At 35.3% G+C, this 21,562-nt stretch overlaps 2 protein-coding genes across 3 annotated transcripts in view; one reads left to right on the top strand and one right to left on the bottom strand.

The window, feature by feature from the left end:
• crp (transcription factor cropped) overlaps positions 1-21,562 on the bottom strand; it is a 157,005-nt gene that overhangs the window by 13,959 nt on the left and 121,484 nt on the right. The window lies entirely within an intron of this gene.
• On the top strand, positions 18,433-20,193 carry LOC111503862 (uncharacterized). The gene is made up of 2 exons (XM_023158291.2): positions 18,433-18,661; positions 19,377-20,193. Exons 1-2 carry the CDS (start codon positions 18,526-18,528, stop codon positions 20,009-20,011), a joined length of 771 nt encoding a protein of 256 aa, XP_023014059.2. The 5' UTR covers positions 18,433-18,525; the 3' UTR covers positions 20,012-20,193.

Genomic DNA, 21,562 nt, shown 5'->3' with positions numbered 1-21,562 from the left:
GCGAGTTATAACGATAATAATGTTGATCCCTATTTTTTTGTTACTTGTGACAGTGAAAATCACCCGCTGCAATCGTAAATAAACAGTTCCATTTCATCTATATACTTGTAATATGCTTCAGATGTTTGACCAGTTCAAAAGGATTAACTTTGAAACAAATTTGAGGTTGAAGTGAAATGAGCAATTTTGTAGATTTAAAAACAATTGCTTCTTCAAAATAACTCTATTATCTACTTACTAAAACTATTAATGGCACATGATATACAAGGTATAGCTATAATGTCTTGTGTATTCATGCTCCAATCGATAGTTTCTGAGTTACTTCGAAGAGAAGGCAATTTTTTGCAAAATGTTTTTATTACAAAATCTTTTTTTTTTGTACTAAACACTTTCAACCGGTCAAAATTGTAGAGCATATTTATACAGTACATGAACATAAACGTGATAACGAAGTGATTTTCACTTTTTTTGTCGCCGAAAAATAGGGTTCAACATTACTTTCATCCTAATTTCCTCAGTTTTGATGCTAGGGATTCAAAACAAAAATTGAGTGTTTTTATTAAAGCACATAGGTTCTGGATGTCTCCCTAAAATGTATTGTTTATTTTTGTTACTTTACGTTGGAACTTTCAACGTACATGGTCAACTTTGAAGTTGAGAACAGAGAAAACCCGAACCCTAATTTTTGTGCAAATCGATGCTATTTGGACATTTGAACAGTATCGCCGTATTTTACCTCCAATGAATGGACTATATCGGGTTCGAGGAAAAACAATGCGTCGACCAAGTCAATGACGTTACTCCGTCAATTTTCCAATCTAACGAATGATGCAAATCAACCTAACCTTCAATATTTTACAAAGTACGTATGAATATTATTTTTCAGTTCTTCCACTGCAAATATATCCCAAATTTTCCGAATTTCCACTAAACAGAATTTGAATAGTTCACAATTGTAACGAATTTGTGTTACAGAATGTTCCGATCGTATTTATAAAAAGGGGGCAAAATGTCCATCTTGTCATTAGAATTTATAAAATTGACTCCATTAATATTACGACAAAACCACTTTTTTTTTCCTCTGAATAGTCACTGCAGCAAAAGCTACTGGCCAACACCACTCAACATCGAGATCAGCCTAATTCCGTGAAAAAAGTAGCAAGTTCACATGATATTAATAATTGAATTGTATATTTTCGAATCGAGGACTTCCCTAACTTTTCTAGGATTTCTAGGGTTTAGATATAATACTGTTGTTAGATCACGATCTCTCGAATACTTTCACCATCAACGCTGGTGTTCCTCAGGGATGCATATTGTGTGTGGCATGGGGGTTTGCTGGTCAAACTTCGATGCTATTTCTTGTCGGATTCATTCTTGTCTGGATCATGGCTCTCCAGCTTCCTGAAAGAAAGTTCCCTGCAAGTGGCCGTTGATGGATAACTCTCCAATACTTTTACCATCAACGCTAGTGTTCCCCAGGACTCTATACTGTCTCCAACCCTCTTTTTACTGTATATCAACGACTCACTGGAAAAAAAAACAAGAATCCAATATTGCTCTGCTGACGACAGCACACTTGTCTCGTCATTCCATTTGGATTCCAACATATCGGGTACGGAGGCACATCTTCACCGGCAGCAGGAGGTTGCATATCTTAATGAGGATCTAGAAGTAATTTCGAACAATGCTACAAAAACCCAGGCATCGGTTTTCTCCGATAAGATAAATATCTCCGAACCGGATATAATAACGTCAGGTCAGTCGACTCACCTTTTTGCTTCGATGAGTTTGTTGGGGGTTAAAATGGGCACCAATATGTCTTGGCACAATCATGTCGCTGGAATTGCAAAGGCTGCTTCTCAAAAGCTTGGAGCAGTGTTCCGAACCAGAAAACTATACACATCTCAGCAACTTTTGATGTTTTATGTAGCTCAGCCGACGAGTCATCCTGATTTCATCCAGGTTTGGAGACCAGTTCCACTACCCTTTTTCTGATTATTGGCCTTGAGAGGGACCAATGGGTACACCACTGATAGATGACGGCATGAAGTCCTTAGACATCAGTGCCGCCCTTCACGGGATACCCCTACCTGGCTGGGGTGGGATGGATGAAAAAGTTATTCATCCTTTAACGGGGGACATGAGGGCCTCATTCGACAGAGTGTCGGGGCCTTCTATATCGGGAGGGGTCGTCTACAGCATAATCTGTGGCTTCCCTAACTAACTTGTAGCTCAGATCAGACCTTCTTTAGAGTATTGTTCTCATGTATGGAGCTCTGCCCCCAAACATACCCTGAAATTGCAGGATTTCATCCAAAAAGGAGCCATCCGCCTGATTGGAGACGCGAATACCTTGGCACTTTGATTCCACCAAGAGCGGTACATATCAGAAATAAGCGACGGACTGTGGCTGTTCATCGTTTTGAGATTCAACTCAGTACACCTCAAACTTCACTGTTTAAGAACTCTTTCATCTGGAGAACTGCGTTTATGTGGAATAAACTTCCTAAGACGTTTTTCCAAATGGATTTATTCTCCAGCAATTGAAATCCAATGTGAATCGCTACTTTCACACAGGCACCGCTCTGAGAGCGCCTTAAGGATTTTCTGTAGTGCTTGTGTATTGTCCTTAAGAAACCGATGTAGGTAAATTAAAACCCATATATTTTATTTGTAAAACCGTAAAATTACACAAAGGAGATAAATAGGTTGTACCAAAACACAGAGACAGCATATTCTGAAGGGGGTTTCAGCATTCAGGACGACAAAATTCAAAACTGTTAGACAAACAACATATGGAACCAGAACACAAAGCCTAAATCATGGCATCGTCATTTACCGAAAGTGCGTCGTCCATTCACATCGGACAGGTGTTTCCGAGCTATTAAATCCTCATCAACTTGCACAATAATAAACTCGCGAATAAAATGATGATTGCCGAGTAAATTCCTCTGGGGCAGATCCCTCCGTCCCGCCCCACCTCAAGCCGCAGTGCATCCTCTTCGTCTTCGAAAAATCAACCGTGCGTTCCCCATCTGCGGCAGTCATCTGTTCAGTTAAAAGGCACCTCAGAGCCAAACTGACCGAACGGCGGCAGCTGTTTCGGATCATGAACAGGTGAAAGACCTCCGCGTCATTCTCGATTCTTGTACCATCACCGACGATGATGATGAGCATAAAGAGGGGTTTACACTAGCATTTAACGCTTGCGTAGGTTTCACTTGCGTCCAACTTGCAAATGAGCTAAAGCTGTTTTTCAAATTTGTTGGCCTTGGGCTGCAGGTTTTCATGTCAGACATTTCGTCTACCAATATGACGATGAGGCAACGTACTATGTGATCTAGGCGTCTTCATAGTGGATATTATATGAATAATTTGGGTCTTCGGTTTAATTCCATCGCTGGTGGGTGTCTTCTTTTAGGGTAAAATCGTTTGTGACTTTCTACCGCCTTCCTAAATATATAGTCTGGGATAATAGCTCGGAGTTCTATCGAGCACTTGGGTCTCTTCGAACGCAAGAACGTGAGAGCTTTTACTTAGTGTATGTTCTCTCTTCTGTTCAAAGAGCCGAGTACTCACATTTCTTTTCGTTGTTCCAATGTATACCCTCGGTGTTGATAAAGATCCAAACAGTCCTAAATGGAGTTAGCTTGCCATTTTCTTTATTGTGTCGTAATGCCGGCTCGAATTTGGATTCGCTATACCAATTCCCTTCAAAGGACTTCCTCAGATGACTATGTTTCTCAGAATAATTTAAACGTAAGTTTACAGGACCTTGGACCTACCCTATGTTGAAAATGTTACAGACCGTATTGTGAAAATCCTGGAGAAACACGAAATGCAATCGATAGGTCATCAGAAACTATCAGAGAGAGCCGTAAGGTCAGCTGAGAAGTCCAGAGGGCCAATAACACCAGAGGTATCCAGATTCCTTGTAGCTGTGGATCGGTCTACAAAAGGACCGATCCACAGTAAACCACGTGGAATAAACCACGCCCACCACCTACTGGAACACCTCGTCAGGGGCCTCGTCGCATCAGATATCTACCGCAGTTGTAGACGAAACAGGCATGAAAACCTGCAGACCACGGCTAAGAAACACAAAAAATCAATTCAACACAGCTATTTCTGGCCATCAAAGTTTACACCCTGATAAACTTACAAATGTAACTTTGAAATGCGTGCATGTTGCACTTGCAAGAAGGGCTCGCGTTCAATTTTTATTTACGCAAGTAATACCTGTTTTGGCAGATATTAATGTTGATTAGAAACATAGCAGAAGCAAGTTGTTTTTTTCTGTGTAAACCTGTTACTTGCAGACAAACACCACTTGCAACCAGTGAATCGTGATTTTACATCAAAATATCAGTTTTTTGTATTGAGGGAGCCGGAGAAAATACCTGTTACTACCTGCATCTTGATAATTTTTCTGATAGTTCCGATCCTCCAAACTGCAACTTTCTTGAAATCTTTTTTTGTTGCTTGCTGGGTTCTTCTCTTGATTTTCAATAGGAATAGGAGTTCGTTTTTCTAGTATGTAAATACTAGCTTTTACTCGTGGCTTCGCTCACATTTATGCCATTAATAAGTGTCAGTATAATAGAAATGAATCAATATGAGAACTATATTTTAATACTTGCCTGGGATTATCAATTTTTAAACATTATTACCTAACCTAACCCGACCTATCCTTATCTAACATAACCTAACCTAACCTAAACTAACCTATCCTAACCTAACCTAACATAACATAACCTAACCTAACCTAACCTAACCAATAAAGTAGCTAGATTTTGAGATTTTTTGACGAACATTTTTTTATCTTACATAAAAAATATTTTTTTTAAGTAAAAAGTATCCTATGTTACTTCTAATACCTCCAAGAACATGTGAACACAATTTCATGATGATCGGTTGAGTAGTTTTCGCGTGAAACCGTAACAAACAAACTTACATTCGAATTTATAATATTAGTAGGGATAGGGATAAAAGAATGAATTTACGGTATGCAGACTTAAATGGAGGAACGAATTGGAGAGTGATCTGCACACAGCAAATACACTCTTTCATGAAACACTTTTTCAATTTTAAGTCACGTAAAGAGTATATAACTATGAAAGCTGAACTACCAAAGTAAGTTTAACTTACATCAGTGAGCAAATATTTACTACAATATTTGTTACAAACTTGTACGTCCTACTCACGCAAGCTCTAGAGTCTAGATGCTAGTGTGAACACCCCTTAAGCGACGAAGAATAACAACAACGCCATAACCGTACCCAAGAAGAGAGTGGATGTGTATGGAGTTTAAAGAGCACTTGATACAAAACACGTGATGCGGAAAAAATTGTAAACCTTATTCGAGAGGTATACCTTCGAACGTGGCGTGACCTAAAATTTGAAGGCGTCGACGATGATGATTGATCGTTTTATAAAAAGGTACCGGAATAAAAACACTCTCTAACCGGTGCCGACATCATTAGCACGTCAAGAATGTAAGAGTTCAATGAAATTTACTAGTAGGTATATCAGATAAAAATACAAGCGACCTCAATTATATAATAGAGGTAGCAAGCGTGAAAATAACAGAAATGTTGCGATTCTCATAATATTTAAAAGCAAGAACAGAAATTGATAAATTAGTGATGCAATTCATCATCCTCCTTTAATGGTAACTAAAAAATATTTTAAAAAAATCTCAAATATGTTCCAATCACAGCATGTAACGAAATTTTTTAAACCTATTTAAGTTCAGCAAATACCCAAAAAGTATATGAAAAAAGTTTTCCGAGTAACTATAGACAAATTGTGTGGTTTTAAAATTTACAGTTGGGACATACGTCATCAACAAAATACGCGACAAAACACATACTTCTTTCTACTAATGAAAAAAAAAGACAGTTAAAGTTTGCGTTAATTCAAAGAGAGCTCTCTTCTTCTTTTATTGGTTTGGCTTCTAGGTCATCACTCATTTGAATGATGCGTGCACTTATGATATTGTCGGCAATTTCTTTGATTTTCAAACACACAGTTTAACACATCTGCCCTTTCTACACGGTTCTATATACTCGTCATCCTGAAATTTAGTTAATAAGCGATATCTCCTTCTTGTTTTATGTAAAGCTCGGTGATTTCAGTAGCAAAAACCTCATTATACACTCTTCAGACTAACTGCCGGTATACTTATTTAAATACGGGCAAACATGTTTATAAACTAACGAGTATATTGATGTTTTCAATGCATCTGGAAGTTCACTGACATATCAATCGAATTAGTCAAGGTCTTGTTGGTTCAAATATCTTGCAGGTAAATATTATTGTTGCTTCTTAGATTATGGCTATGTAATTCACCTACTGTTATGTTTAAAATATATTTAAAGTGACCCTGGTTCAATACAAATGTATTGAATAACACTCAAAATCAACACGGTACAGATTTCTTGCTAATTACCAGTATTACAGATCTAATATTACAGTAACCTATGCAGAATATGAAGTACCTACTATTAACGTCTGATAATCCTCTGTTCAAACGGCATATATTCGAGAAACTTTGGTTCTTGGGTTCTTCATCTCTGTTTCACAGCGACTTTTTTTCTACTTTTCTCAGAGATTAGGCTAATAGTTAAGATCAGTGCCTTCATCAAACATTTTCAAAGATTCACCTAGATTCAATGGCTGGGATTGAAGTTACTAGTTGTATTGTTATTGTGATAGGTCATATATGTTTCTTCCAGTTTCAAGAAATGATAAAAGTTTTCGCATTTTTCAAATATATCCAAGAAGCTGGAGACTGAGAGCTATTTCTGTAATTAAAATTTTGTTTCGCATGAGCCGTACCTACTTACTCATTCACCGTTGTTATTAAACTGATAAAATATTTTCAAAACCAGATTCTATATATTAATGAATAGGGATCATTTTGGATTATGCAATTATTCATGAAGTTCCCTAAATGATTAACGTATAAATGACCTTTTCCGATTATTATATTTCCAAAAAAATGAAAATTGCTTCAAGTTTAATACTGAAAAGAGAGTATAACACCCTTGTATTTCAATGGGGAAATATAAAACCGGAGAGGTATTTTCCCAAGAACTAATTGGGTTTTTCGTATTTTCAATAATATGAATTGAATTGAGTTGTAATTACGATTCCGGTTTCATTCTTATTCTTTGGAAGGTATGGAGTAGCTTTAACGAGTTAAGATGACAAAAATTCAAGTTTTCATGTACTTTCCAGGGTTGTGGTGAATGAGCCATGGATGTAATGAATGGTCGTTACAAATATCCAGCATTATGATTTAATCATTATGGAATATCAATGACAGTTATTATGTGGGAATAAAATTGTATACGTAAATGAAAAGGCAATGTGAGTTACACAAAATTATAATAATTCCAGCCTAATCATACAAAATCAAAATTCGAAGGGGTGTAATTATAAAAAATATACAGTTTCTACTGTAATCAGTCAGAAACATTGACAATTGTTACTTATTTACTTATTTCAAAAACCTTACCGCTAAATATTCAGTTATGATGTATTTATTATTATCTGATGAGAAAAATATATTTCTCATGGAAAAATAAACTTATCTTTTCTGTTTTTATTTTGGCAGCCTAATCCTTTTCGGAAGCAGCTTTTATACGACCTCTATTTCTCAGCTTTTCTCTTTCTTTTTTCTCTCACCTTTTCTGCGAAAAAGTCTTCAAGTAAATAAACATATGCAATCGATATACATTCAAATGTAAGTAGTTACCAATTTGAATTTATATTTTTACAACCATTGATTCCTACGTTGTCTATTTTGACCCATGACTTGCATAACGACAAATCCGTTTCGTCCATATTGTTGATTTACTCGATATGAGAAATCTTGAACAACTTATATATTATTATGTGATGGTGAAATAAAAATAAATAATAACATAAAATATTGTTACGATAAGTTTTGACGTGGTATGCTCGTCAAAATCCAACAAACACACAACACGAGACTAAAACAAAAGCTAGTGTTGTCAAAGTCAAATAATGAAATTTAAATTCTTTTTTATGTAATTGAAAATGAATCCTTCGATCACAACATTCACAGAATTCATTTATCAACAAAATTACTGACAGTATTTTGAAAACAAATACGAACTTCATCAACATCCAAAAAATTAATAATACTTAGAATTATACCTGTAAACAAGATATTTTCAAAACAGAAAATAAATTATTAGATAGTGACACAAATCTCACAAGCCAGGGCGTGATTTTTCTGGATATTTGATTCAATTAATATTTTAATAAAAGTAAAACTGTGATGATTTCGTTTACAGTTAGGTAACTGATTTGGTTCTGGTGAGTTTATCATTCATTAAAATTGAGCATCTCATTTATTTGAGTGTATTATTTCAATTAATAAATCTGAATATTAAATTTATTTGCCTGAAAAATTAATTTTTTTCTTGCAAACATTTTGTTTCAATAATTATAGCAACAATCAATAAAGCACATGTTTTTTTTGTTCTATAGAACAGACAATTGACAAAATTCAGCGTGGAGCAGTGGCCCCACGTTGGGCGCCAATTATAATTCTCTTTTGCTAGTTTATACTGCAGTTTCTTCGTAGATCAACTGTGGCCTAAAATTATTTATTCTTTTCATCGGAACCTGATTTTTTTTATGCTCTAAAATAAATATATAAAGTAATGGTACACTCTCAAAAAACATACCTTTAGTAAACTCTTGGTATTATAGAAACAGTTTTGTTTAGAAATTATTAGCTAGTACTAGTTACAATTGTTTTTACCCCGTATATGTGTTTTAGAAAAAGGTTTTACGACAAAGTTATAAAAGACCTTGGAGTATAAACTGAATACGAGAAAGTTCGTGTTTCTTTCGTGTAATTCAATGTACATGTGGAAATAGTTGTTTTGGAAGGGATTGTTCTTTCAGTTTGTATCTTAAAATAACTCTTTTCCCCAAAAACTGATCTCTCCTAAAAAGTTTACCCCCCTTCGATTGAAACCTCATTTTCAAAAATTATTTACCAACATTCTCTTTGCAGCAAATAACTCAAGAGTTCACTCTAAGAAAATGATGAACGTTCCGTTGTAACGGAAAAAGATGAGAGACTGATCGGATTCCGGATGATGAATCAAAACATCCTGTTCTCTATGTCAATATTCAATAAACCGCGGTTGATATAATCTCTGTTTACGTAAACGGAAAACTATAAGCCAAGATGATTCACCAAGTCGTTCGCCTAAAAATCAAAACCATTCCCCGACTTTTCCCGGGTTTCGCAAAACGGCGATGAGGGTCCATCGAAGTAGGACGTTCACCCTGTGACGTCGATTGATGCGGGCAGTATATCGACCAAGACGACGCGTCGTGACGTCACTGCGGCATCAGCTGGGCGTGGCGTCGTTTTCCGATTTTTCCGCTGCTCTCTGAGGTCGCCCCAATCATAAAAATGACTCGTGTAGCAAATTAGTGCACACAGATTTACTATGATACTACTACTGTTACCCGCCACGCCACTAGCATTTATTCAGGTGTGGGGTGTCAATGGGAAAAGACGGCCCCTTCGAGATTCAGCTTTCTGTCTAGGTTTGAGGTGAATGGCTTTACTCGGAGCGAGAAAGAGCAAAGGAATTCGAATAGTTTAAAAAAAAAACAAGCGAATCCATTCATATTGTAGCAAAATGGAGAACTAGTCCAGTTCGAAGAAATCCAAGGCAGAAGAGAATTGTTTGAATTCTAGTATTCATTTGAAATATATTTGCTTGGTCCGAGTAATATTTACCACGTCATAAGATATTTGTATTGAATTTAATAAATCGATTTGTATAAATTGATGGATGTAGCCGCATTACTACATGGTAGGAAATCATGATGAAGAAAAGAGAATTGAAACTTTCTATGTTTTTTACCACTTTTATTTTGTAACTAACGTTACTGCAGTTTCGTTCTATAATGTCTCTTTTCTTCAAATCGATTTGTTTATATTAACTAAAGTGTTTATTTGAAATACAATTTTGCTAAATATTAAAAATGCATCGATTCATTTAAGTAAAAACTTCAAAATACTTGTCTACTAAGAACATTGATCTATTTAGTTCAAATAAATATTTGATATTTCCTCTTTTAATATTTGCATTAGATAAAACAAACGTCAATTAACTTGATTTTCACAAACAAAATTAATAATAAGATTTGTCTGTATTTAAAAGCATATTTTTTATGTTTTCTTCTATTCTTGCAAAAATATAGGTTTTAGATTTTCAGAAATCGTAATTATGAACCATAATAATAAAAATACAAATTATAACATTGTCCCACTATTTTTGCTACATATTTTTCAACAATGTGAATTCTCATATTTTATTGAAGTTGGCCCTGAATTTATAGTCAGTGGATTTCGCATTTGCTGTCTTAAAGAAAATATGCATGGAGAAAGACGATAATGCCATTAAAATTCCTGCGCTTTCCAATTTGTTCATCAACTACTATACCTACTACTGCATTTCTATATGAAGAAGTGTCTAATTAAAATGAAACTAGGATAGTAGGATAATGAATTTGAAAGAATGTAAACATTACAGTTTGTCTTTATCTGTCTAGAAATATCTATACCTGCAATATGGTTCAATTAAGCTGAAATAAATATTTTTGTTTTCAGTTAGGTAACTGATTTGGTTCTGGAGAGTATATAATTTATTAAAATTGAGCATTTCATTCATTTGAGTGTATTATTTTAATTATTGAAACTGAATATTGAATTCATGTCCGAAATATTTTTTTCTTGCAAAATTCTGTTTCAATAATTATATCAATATTCAATGAAGCACATGTTTTTATGTTCTATAGAACAGAAAATTGATAAAATTCAGCGTGGAGCAGTGGCCCCACGTTGGGCGCCAATTATAATTCTCTTCTGCTAGTTTATACTGCAGTTTCTTCGTAGATCAACTGTGGCCTAAAATTATTTATTCTTTTCTTCGGAAGCTTATATCTGACTTTTTTGTATGCTCCGAAATGTATAAACTAAAACATATTCAGTAACTGATTCACCATTCAAGAAACGCAATTATTAGCCTCAGTGATAGCCTCACACACTGAAATATATGTAATGAATATGAAAAAAAAACATTTGTTACAAAGACATGAGTAGAAAAAGACATGAGGAAGTTAGAGGATTATTCATTCCAATACTGAACTATGGCATGGCATGACATGAATTAGGAAGGAACATAACAAATATGTTTATTCAAAAATAGTGTACCACCTACATTTACATATTCATAAACCAATTGTAAACGTTGAATGATTCTTTCGGCTCACAGTTTCCGAAATGTAAAATCACGATGTTCAGATTATAACAGATCATACGTCAACAATCCCGAAAAACAATACAAAGTACGATAATGACGCACATATACATGTTAGTACAAACAATGTAGATAGTTTCGCGTATTTTGTGACGTTGGACGGATAAGCTTGATTCACGGATCGCATGTAAAGTAACACCCCCACATATGTACATTATTTTTCCGAGAGGTACAATTTTAAATAATCTGAATATTATTTGAAAATATTTGAATATCCGAACAACATATATACTTTTTTGCAGTCTTTGACATTTTTGTTTTTTTCGCAAGATAGAGAAACACTATCTCTCGATAGAAAATGGCCATTATTAATGACCAAAACAGTTTCAAAAGTCGAAAACACATTTCTTGGTGGTCTACATGGAGTACCATTATTCAAAATATTGAACTCGTTTCACTAAAATAATGTTACGAAGCCGTTCCTGACGATTAGCTATATTTCGAGAATGTACGAGGTTTGTTCAGAAAATAGTTTTTCAATTTTTAATGTTGGTAAACTCGTCTCGAACATATGTTCACATGTTAAGTTTGTTAGTGACAAGAGTTTTGCGTGTTCTGCGATTTTCCGCTATCAAAGACACTTGAAATGTGAACAGTGGCATACGGTGATTGTACTCTGAGTCAGAAAAAAGTTTACTAGTGGTACAAGCGAAGGTCGAAAAGATGTGAATGACGACGCCCGCCCTGGACGCCCCAACAACCGATGAAAATGTTGGGAAAGTGGAGAAAATTGTTATGGAGAATCATCGAATCACTATTAGAGAAGTGGCTGAGGATGTCGGCATATCGATAGGCTCATGGCAAAATTTTGGGTATGAAGCGTGTGGCAGCGAAGTTTTTTCTGAAATTTCTGGATTGCGCCGATTGCGAAAAGAAATACGAAGAAAACGTACGGTATTGTGGAAAAACAATTCATGGGTTTTGCATTACGAAAATACACCTACTCACTCGTTATTGCTTGTTCGTAATTTCTTGGCGTACAACCAAACTGTAATCATGCCTCAGCCACCGTATTCTCCAGATTTGCTCCCCTGCGACTTTTTCCTGTTCTCATAATTGAAGAGCTCCATGAAAGGAAGTCGTTTTATGACGATTGAGGGGATCACTGAAAGAGCTCAATGACATACCAAAAAGTGCACGCTAGCACAAGTTTATTATATCTGAGGGGCACTACTTTGAATGGGACAAAATAGAAATCAATGAATAAATGAATATTTGTTGAGAGAAATGAAAAGTCACCTAATTTTTTGAACAAACTTTGTAAGTAGGAACTAGATGCAAGGAAGAATCATATTGGAGGGACGCAAAGAAGGCTAAGAAGATGAAGAAATAAAATAGAGGGCAAGAGTTAACATACATACAGTAAACTCATGTATGAAAATTATGTATACAATTATAACAAAATTATAGACAAATGAAGATGTTCTATTCGTTTCCCATCTTTTTGCAGTTATGAAACAATTTAGACTGAGTTTTGTTTGAAAAAGGCTATAATTATTTTTTGAGTCGCACCGAAAAAACAATTCAATTTACCGATTCGTTCAGAAAAATAGGTGTTTTATTTCGACAAGAATGTATCTCGTCAAGTAAAAAATAATCATATGACTACTAGTCATATGAAGAAAAAATTCCTTCTTGATAGCGCTATTGTGTCCAATGAAGCTGAATGAGAAATATATCTTTGTGTTTTTATGTGATTACTATAGATGTCAGAAAGTGAGGAATGGTTATAATAAAATACTATCGCAATCGTGAAGAAGCATGAGAAACCACCGGAGACCGGACTTTGTTTTTCTCTTTGACTCACTTCTGATGGACGTTGTATATGATTGCTATCATGTCCTAAAACAAAAAAACAATATCTAACAAATATTTTTTATCAAATATGGTCAGTGACATGCAGGAACATACCAAAAATCAGAATACACTCAGATCCAACAATTTGTGAAAAGTTGAGAACTTCAGCTTCTGCCATAACCGCGCAGTACCTTTGCTATTAACAAAGACCCCACAATGCGAGCAAACAACACGACATCTATAAAACGCCGAGTTAAAAGGGAAAAGAATTTAAATATATGTCGAAACCATTCGTCACGCGACTTTTGTTTTGATATTCATTCGATTAATCGACGATAAATAAACAGATATTACGACAGTTATTAATGGAATATTATTTATAAATGTGTATCGATAAAACAGCCATCAAAGACAACGACCGCATCATGCATCACCACATCCGTCGAGGACGTCTTCTCAATGAAAAAAAAAAAAACAACGAGAACCAAATGTTGGGATAGCGAGGAACAGAGTGATGCTTCCGTTTTGCTAACGATACGTACGAAAGAGAAGCAACAATTGTAAAAACAAATTTTGATTTATAGGGTTATTCACATTGCTGACATGATACTTCTGACTTTATTTTAACAACGACACGTTTTCAAATGGTTGCAAGTTTGTCGAACATTTTTCTTAACAAATTGATTTGGCACTAAAATGTCGTCCACCTAGTTTCATAAGGCCCTTATATCATAATTGTTTATTTCAATTTCCGAAGAGTCTAATCAAATTCTACAACGAGAAAATCAATTTTGAAACATACTATTTTCTTAATTTTTTATATGCCATGTTAAAGTTACCCAACAACGAATTATTTGAAAAGTATATGCCTAATATCTTTACAACCAGCTCTGGTAAAAATTAATTGAAAAATTGGTTAAAATGAGAATCAATTGATCATCCTGACATCAACAAAATAAACACTACTCATCAGCTATGACTTGTCAATAACGGAATACTTTTGAGAAAGTTACATCATTATGAAATTACTGAAAATTGTCTGAAATAGTTTCGAATCCTATCTTTAAGATCGTACATAATTTGTGAAAACCGATAGCTCCAATACAAAAAATGGAAGCAGGAATACTCTAAGGTTCAATACTGGGACCCATATTCTTTTTGACTTCACTAAATGATCTGGCTTCTGTACGTATTTTTAATTTCATTGTTTTTGCTTTGTGGTATCATCCTGTGGCACCAGAACGCATATTTAATGACCTGAAAGAAATTAGGTAACGGTCATTCAAACCTGTTTTCAGTCAACATAAAAAATATAAGTATAACACCTACAAGTGCAGCCATATTCATAAGAGAAATGTTATAGTACAGAATAACATCTTTTGGCTGTTAATATCGACGAATGTCTGAAATTCTAGATAAGAAAATTTCTCCGGCTGTTTTGAAGTGAATGTAGTTTCCAAAGAACTACTATTCCGTGCTGCAAAAAATGTATATGCCCTCACAGACTCTCGGCTGAGACATGGCAAAGCATTTTAGTATGTATACAGTAAATTAATTTTTTATTCTGACTTCATTATACAGAAACGTAAAGTAAGTAAAACACTAAGTAAAATGAAAAGATCCATACAAGGAGTTATATAGCTGTGATTTCACTGTATATTTTTAAATCAACATGCCTTATATAGAAGAAAAGGGATACCTATTATTCTCAACCTCTCCATTATATCAGACAGATTTTCCAATTGAAGGTTTCCATCCCAACAACTAGTAAAAAAAACTCAATTATATTCAATTGATTAAAAATGTACAAGTTACCTAAAACATAAATAGAATGTGGCTTAGGCACATACGTAATGTGCATATTCATCCTTTCAATTTTTATTGCAACGAAACTGAAGCCGCTCCTGACCAGTAAGCCGGCCGAATCATACAACAAACACATGACATCACCACGAAAGAATGCAGTCGGGAATCGCCGGTAAAACTCTAGTATCGAACCGACTACAGATTTCTAGAAAGGACCGTTACATTATATAAGCCCGGCTTCCCGACCCAAGAGGGCAGTTCAGTAAGTGAATCGAGCGGCTAAACAAGAAATTCAAATAGTGGAAATACATTAGGCGTTAGTTGCTAAGTGTTGCAATAAATAAATTAGTTTGTTATTAGTGAAATATTGTTGGAAATAAATTTGTTTAAGACAGTTAATTTATTAATTTGTTACATTATTTTTATCTGCAATGTTATCATCTTATTTTTCACTCAGGTACAGCGTTACATTTTGCGTTATGTGCTTTTATATAACGCGTTTTGAATAAAATTCATTGTGAAAAATGTATAATTATCAAGTAACGGGTCAGTGTATTCATATGAATGTATACGAATGAACACTAAATTTTACATATAGTCAGTGGGCAAACTTGAAGACTGGCTATAAATCAAACGAATTGTTTCTATAGATGATTTCATTCAAAGCCAGTGTTTAAGTATGCCCACTGACTATATGTGAAAAGTTTTCTTTCCTTATACGAGGAATTGGGCAAATTTCGGATATGCCGTTGGTTACCTCGTTCACAGGCAGATGAGACATTGACAAACCTGTTGTTTACTGTCCGCCTCAGCCTAGTTCGAAAAATGATACTCTGAAAAAATTCGATTTTCAATTATCGGAAATTATCGACTTTATGTTGATGCTAGACACTACCTTGCACTAACGAGTGGCCAAACAGCACGAAACCGGTCTGCAAGTGTGTTCCAATAATTGAAAATCTATTGCGGCAGTTGTATCGCCGAACGCATATGCAGGAATAATTTCAGTGAAGAATCCTGCACTGACACCTGTCGGATATAATCCAACGCCCTTCGTGGTATTAGCCAAAGGAGTAGTTGTTTTCTGACAGGTGTCCGTCCATTGACCTATAGTATAGGGAGTTGAGACTGGCCTGAACAAATTGTTCCTATAGATGATTTGACTAAATTTTAGCTCAAAAATATTTAACGACAAGATTATAGTGACTCCTTTTTATGTATGTGGAATGAATTAACAAATTCCACTAAAGTACCTACTGAAACCCCCGCTTCATTCGATTCAGTACTTTGTAATGTTCAACGTGATCATCTGAAAGCACCAAGAAGGAACGGGCTCAGGTATGAACCTTTAGGTATCCCTTGCAAAATATTCATGTGATACCGTTCCTTTCAGTCCAATAAACAAAGGTCGATTCAGTAAATTTGAAATGATTTAGAGTGACTCGAAACAAAAAATTTGAAATGTCAATAGTCTACTTCTCTTTCCACGATCATTATTTTGAACGCGGTCCTGATAATCAACCACCTCTGACTCCATGCCTTGATCTTGTTCCCAACAAATTGTTGGAACGAATCGGATTCGTCTTAGCATTTTAACTTTCAACTCCTACACAGGATGTTCGCGATTGTTCTCATGTTCAAAATAAAACAATAGATTTGTTTCACCTTTTACCGATACCGCCAATGCAGTGCCGCGTAAAATTAAACGGAAAATTTCAAGCCGTGTGCCAGCATAAACGAGTTTATTGATAGATTTGAAATGAGTTAAATATGTCCTCAACTTATCGGCAGTGAAAGGAAATCAGGAAAATTTTTCATTTCATCAAAAAACTTTAAATATACGTCTGATCATCTTCTCAGTGAAATTTATATTCTTGACTTCAGATAGCTGTATTACCTTAAAGTCATCAACTGTCTAATCAGAAAAATGTTCATATCACACTCCACGACAAAATCTTTTGATTTGATTTTGAAAACGAAACGTCGGATATAAAAACTAAAAATACCATCGTGTAGTACCTTGAAAGTGCAAATGAAAAAGTGTTATTCGTTTTTTTATATCTTTTCAAATAAAGTCAGAAAAAAATAAAATTAATATTGTCAAATTCTCGTTTTTCCCAAATATCTCAGCAGGCCATGAAAATTTTTCAAGTTTCTAAACGGCATGTAAATAAGCTTTAAAGAACACAACTTTTTCCTAATTTAACCTAAGCTGTATCTCCAACAGGTACTGAGATTCCCATTCTTAGGATCCTTATCTTGGACACACTGTATATGTAAAAAAAATTTTTCTTCCACAAACATCTAACAGCAATTAAATTCTTAATTATAGAAACATACAAAAAAAAGTAATACAAATTATGAAATCATGAAACAACAAAAATTAATTGGCGCTCCGGGGCGACTCAATTGATTTCAGTGGCGCTTTAGCTTTTTCAGCTGCAGGAAAACCCGAGAAAACCTGCAGCACCACATCATCTGAAGATCTCGATCTGCTTTGCTTTTTTATGGCTGTTGTTGCCATTGAACCACCCCCTTGTGTGGTCTTTGTAAGGTTTTGATTGACAGCTTTAGCTACCGACCAGAAGAATCTATACCGGTTGGGATTGGCAAACAGTTTATTTTCTTATTAGTCAGTGGGCTATGCAGGCAGTAAACAAATCTATCCTTAGCCACTCATCAGTGCAGGATAGTTACCATTATCAACCTAAAGTCAATGATATTCCATATTCCGTGTTAGGAATCACACGTTAAAAGGTAAGACCTCGTTAGTCCTTTGCTCGCACAAGTTTCTCAACTTCTGAGTTGTCGTTCGTATGGGGGCGACAGCTGATTAACGGAAAAACAGATTTAAACAGAACAGAATTGAAAATCGATATTCTTTCAGAGTATTTCATTCCTAGTCTTCACAGAAAATTTTTCGCATATGCAGTTTATTTCTAATTCTCTATTTGTCCTCCTCTAGTTCGGTTTTCCGCACTGGGAATTTTGCGCCACTGCCGGTAGGCGAGATTTTTGGAAGCGACAACTTGCTCACATTTTTTGTTGAACCAAGGTTTGTCGTTAGAAATTCGTTTCATTGAAAAATATATATGCATCCATGGATGATAGAATAACTTCCGTGGTTTCAGAAGTCAAGTTGATGGATCATTAAATCTGAAACAAACATCTAGCCAGAGGAAATTTCGGAAATGGTCTTGAAGATTGTTCCCCAACATTTATCGGTAATTCACTCAACACTGAAACGAGTTTGTGGCCTTACAGCGTGGCCACAGGACATTCGCCGATGCGAACATTCCCGCGGTGCGAACGGCGAAGCGTCTAGCGACTGAAATAAACGCATAACAATGTACTTACGAAGCCACGCGCAACGGCGATCGGCGAAATGTACCGAGCGAACCGCGTGGACGACTTGCGGCGCGGCGGGCGAGCAAAACAAAGGCATGAATCAGTACGGCGCGAGCCACGGAGTTGAGCGCTAGTCGTGGCGAATAGTGCAGTGATCAAACGAGTTTAGTTGTTTTGGCCGCGAAAAATGAACACCGAGGCTTTTATTGGTGAAATACTAGCTAGACCAGCTATTTGGAAGTCTGGCCATCCACAGCATAAATTTAAACATGTAGTGAAGAGATTGTGGGAAGAAATACAAATAAAATTTCCAGATTCTGAAGGTAAGATAGTATTCTTTATTCATTTAGGCACAAATAATTAATCAATAATGTCACACTTCACTTTAACTTTATATAAGTATTTACTAATATAGGAATTTGTAAATAACACATCTATATTGTGCCAGCGCCATCTACGTTGCGCTAGCTGACCTCAAACACAGTAACATTTATGATATAAATAATCACAAATAGTTAACAAAGTAGTCTTTAAATTGATTTTTCATGTCTAGAGCATGTGACGTAGCTCTATTGTTGATAAGATGTAGATCTAGAATGCATGTACCGTCTAAAATCGGGATCACTATCACCATCTTTTTCTCCTACAATATTATATGTAGTAGACATCCAACTTTAATAATTAGTTTTACATGTTTGGTTTCGATTGCTTTGAGATAAACTCGCCACTAATTAGTCATAATACCATAAGCCCACTCAATTGTCACTCGAGCTCTTGACAATCTTTCATTAAAAATTCTTCTCGAATCACCTAAATTACTTGATGGAAAGGGTCATATAAGATACGTTTTCAGTGGATAGGCTTCGTCGTCAACTAGGCAGCAAAATATTTGACCCAGGTAATATTTTTGGCGGTGGCATATTTGATTGTTACATAAAATATTTTTTCTTAATGAACCTACACATTTACTATCTTCATTATTTCTGTTTATTAGTACCCTAACTTACATATTGTAGTTTAATCAATTCATTTTTCCAGTTGGTGATCTCAAAAAGAAATGGAAGAACCTGAGGGACACATATAATAAAGAGTTAAAGAAAATACCTAGACCCCGGTCGGGTGATTCGCCAACAAATTATGAACCAGCCTGGAAATACTTCACGCTATTAGGATTTTTGAAAGATGAGTACATGCCTTTAACTGCCGAATCAAACTTAGATGAAGGAGACAGTGTAATAATCGATAACGAAGACAATGATGATATGTCCAATGAAGTTATAAATGAAGTAAGGTCACCTTCTGGTGCATCTTCACCCATTGAACCATCTACCTCTAATTCCCAAAATTCAAGAAAGCGACAAAAAATACAAGACATTCGGGCACAGTATTTAGAGATTGAGAAAAAAAAACTAAAACTTTTAGAAAACGATATGTCTAAAAATACACCAGTTGACAGTGAAAGAAAATCAGGTGACTACCATTTTTTAATGAGTATTTTGCCGGAAATGGAAAAACTACCTACTATCCAAAAAATAAGGTTGAGAAATAAAATAAACCAAGCTCTTTTGGACGAAATAAATGTCACGATGTACGGAGAACCTCATGGTCGCTATGGTTACTCTACTCAACCAAGTCATAATAACTTTAATAACGAAAAAAATACCTACACATAAGTAACATCGAAAAGACTATGATTACTGTAATTCATAATCATTGAGAAGAACAAAAAAGACTGATTAAAAAAGTTACAAATTCATTATTCATTCTATCCGTCAATTACAGGTTAGAAGTTGTTTTTTGTTTTAGTTGTACGAAAAATTAATGTCATAAAATTTAGATTTTTGCAATAAATAACATAATTATCTGAAAGTTTTTTTATTTAATGAAATATTAAAATACAGGGTAACATTTCATTAGTTGATTATATTTTGGGCAAAGATAGTTCCAATTAAATTAAGTTACAAAAAAATCCGTTTGCGACCATTACTTTCTTGGGAAAAAAGTTGTTCATACTGATGGATACTATAGGTAATTCTCCAAAATCAGCTAATTAAATATTACCTTAATGCATAAGTATATAGATAAATACGTAATGAAGATTAATATAGATGGATATTTATAGATAGGTAAGTACATACCTTAATGTCAAAAACAATTTTTCAGCAGCACTTGAAATTCTATTTGCATTAACTTTTTTATATATATTTCTCATAATTCTTGTGAAATTCTCCATCTATACCCCGATTCTTAGTCAAATCATGTACTCCGCAATCTCTTCCAAATATTAGGTTACCAACCAAAAAACTATTACTTTCCAAGCAAAACCCAGATAATTTCGATAAAGACATTTCGCAGCGGCGAACGTGACTGCCCGTGGCCTGCAAACGGTACCGCGCGTATAGTCGCCTCGCCCCCGAGTCCGCACCGCCGATCCCCGTGGCCAGGCCGTTTTACGGAGACTGTGTAAATTTCGAGATTTGTTGTTAGGTATAGATTCAGAAGACAAGCATATTCATTTCAAATTCAAATCAAGTGTTTCTGCTTTCATTATTGAGATCTTCAATTTTTTTTGGCACTGTATTCGAGGGTTGCCTTTTATATTTCGGGATTAGAGAACAAAAACAAATATTAATCACCGAAAATCACTTTATTGTTTTTCAAAATATTCCACATGAAGATCTACATACTTTTGCATGCGTTTGAATCAATTGTCGAAGCACTTTTGCCACTCTGACTGAGGTATCTCCAAAACATGCATTCTGAATGCAGCAACCGCTTCTTCAGGTGTCGAAAAACGTAGACCTCTCAGTTTGTTTTTTACGTGCAGGAATAAAAAGAAGTCATTCGGTGCCAAGTTAGGACTATACGGCGCATAACTCATCTAATCGATGTTTTTGGTGCTCAAAAATGCAGTTATCTGAGCCGATGTGTGAGAGCTCGCATTGTCGTGGTAAAGAGTGATCCGTCTTCGACGGTTGGTTTTCCTGATTTCCTGGACGACAACTGGCAAACAAATGGTTGTGTACCATTCAAAATTGACTGCTCTGCGTTGTTTTAGTGGCATGGTTGCGACATGTCCAGTTTTTCCGAAAAAACCGGCGACCATTTGCTTGGAAGTGCTTCGTGCACGAACAACTGTTGTTGGATTTGGCTCATTTTAAAATACCCATTACAGTCGACCGCTGTTTACTTTCCGGCTCATACGCGTAAATCCACGATTCATC

The sequence above is a fragment of the Leptinotarsa decemlineata genome, unplaced genomic scaffold (genome assembly GCF_025532065.1).
Source record: "Leptinotarsa decemlineata unplaced genomic scaffold, Ldec_3_MD MMD2_tig00026328_RagTag_RagTag, whole genome shotgun sequence".
In the NCBI taxonomy this organism is placed as follows: domain Eukaryota; kingdom Metazoa; phylum Arthropoda; class Insecta; order Coleoptera; family Chrysomelidae; genus Leptinotarsa; species Leptinotarsa decemlineata.
This window is presented reverse-complemented; position numbering and strand designations above follow the sequence as displayed.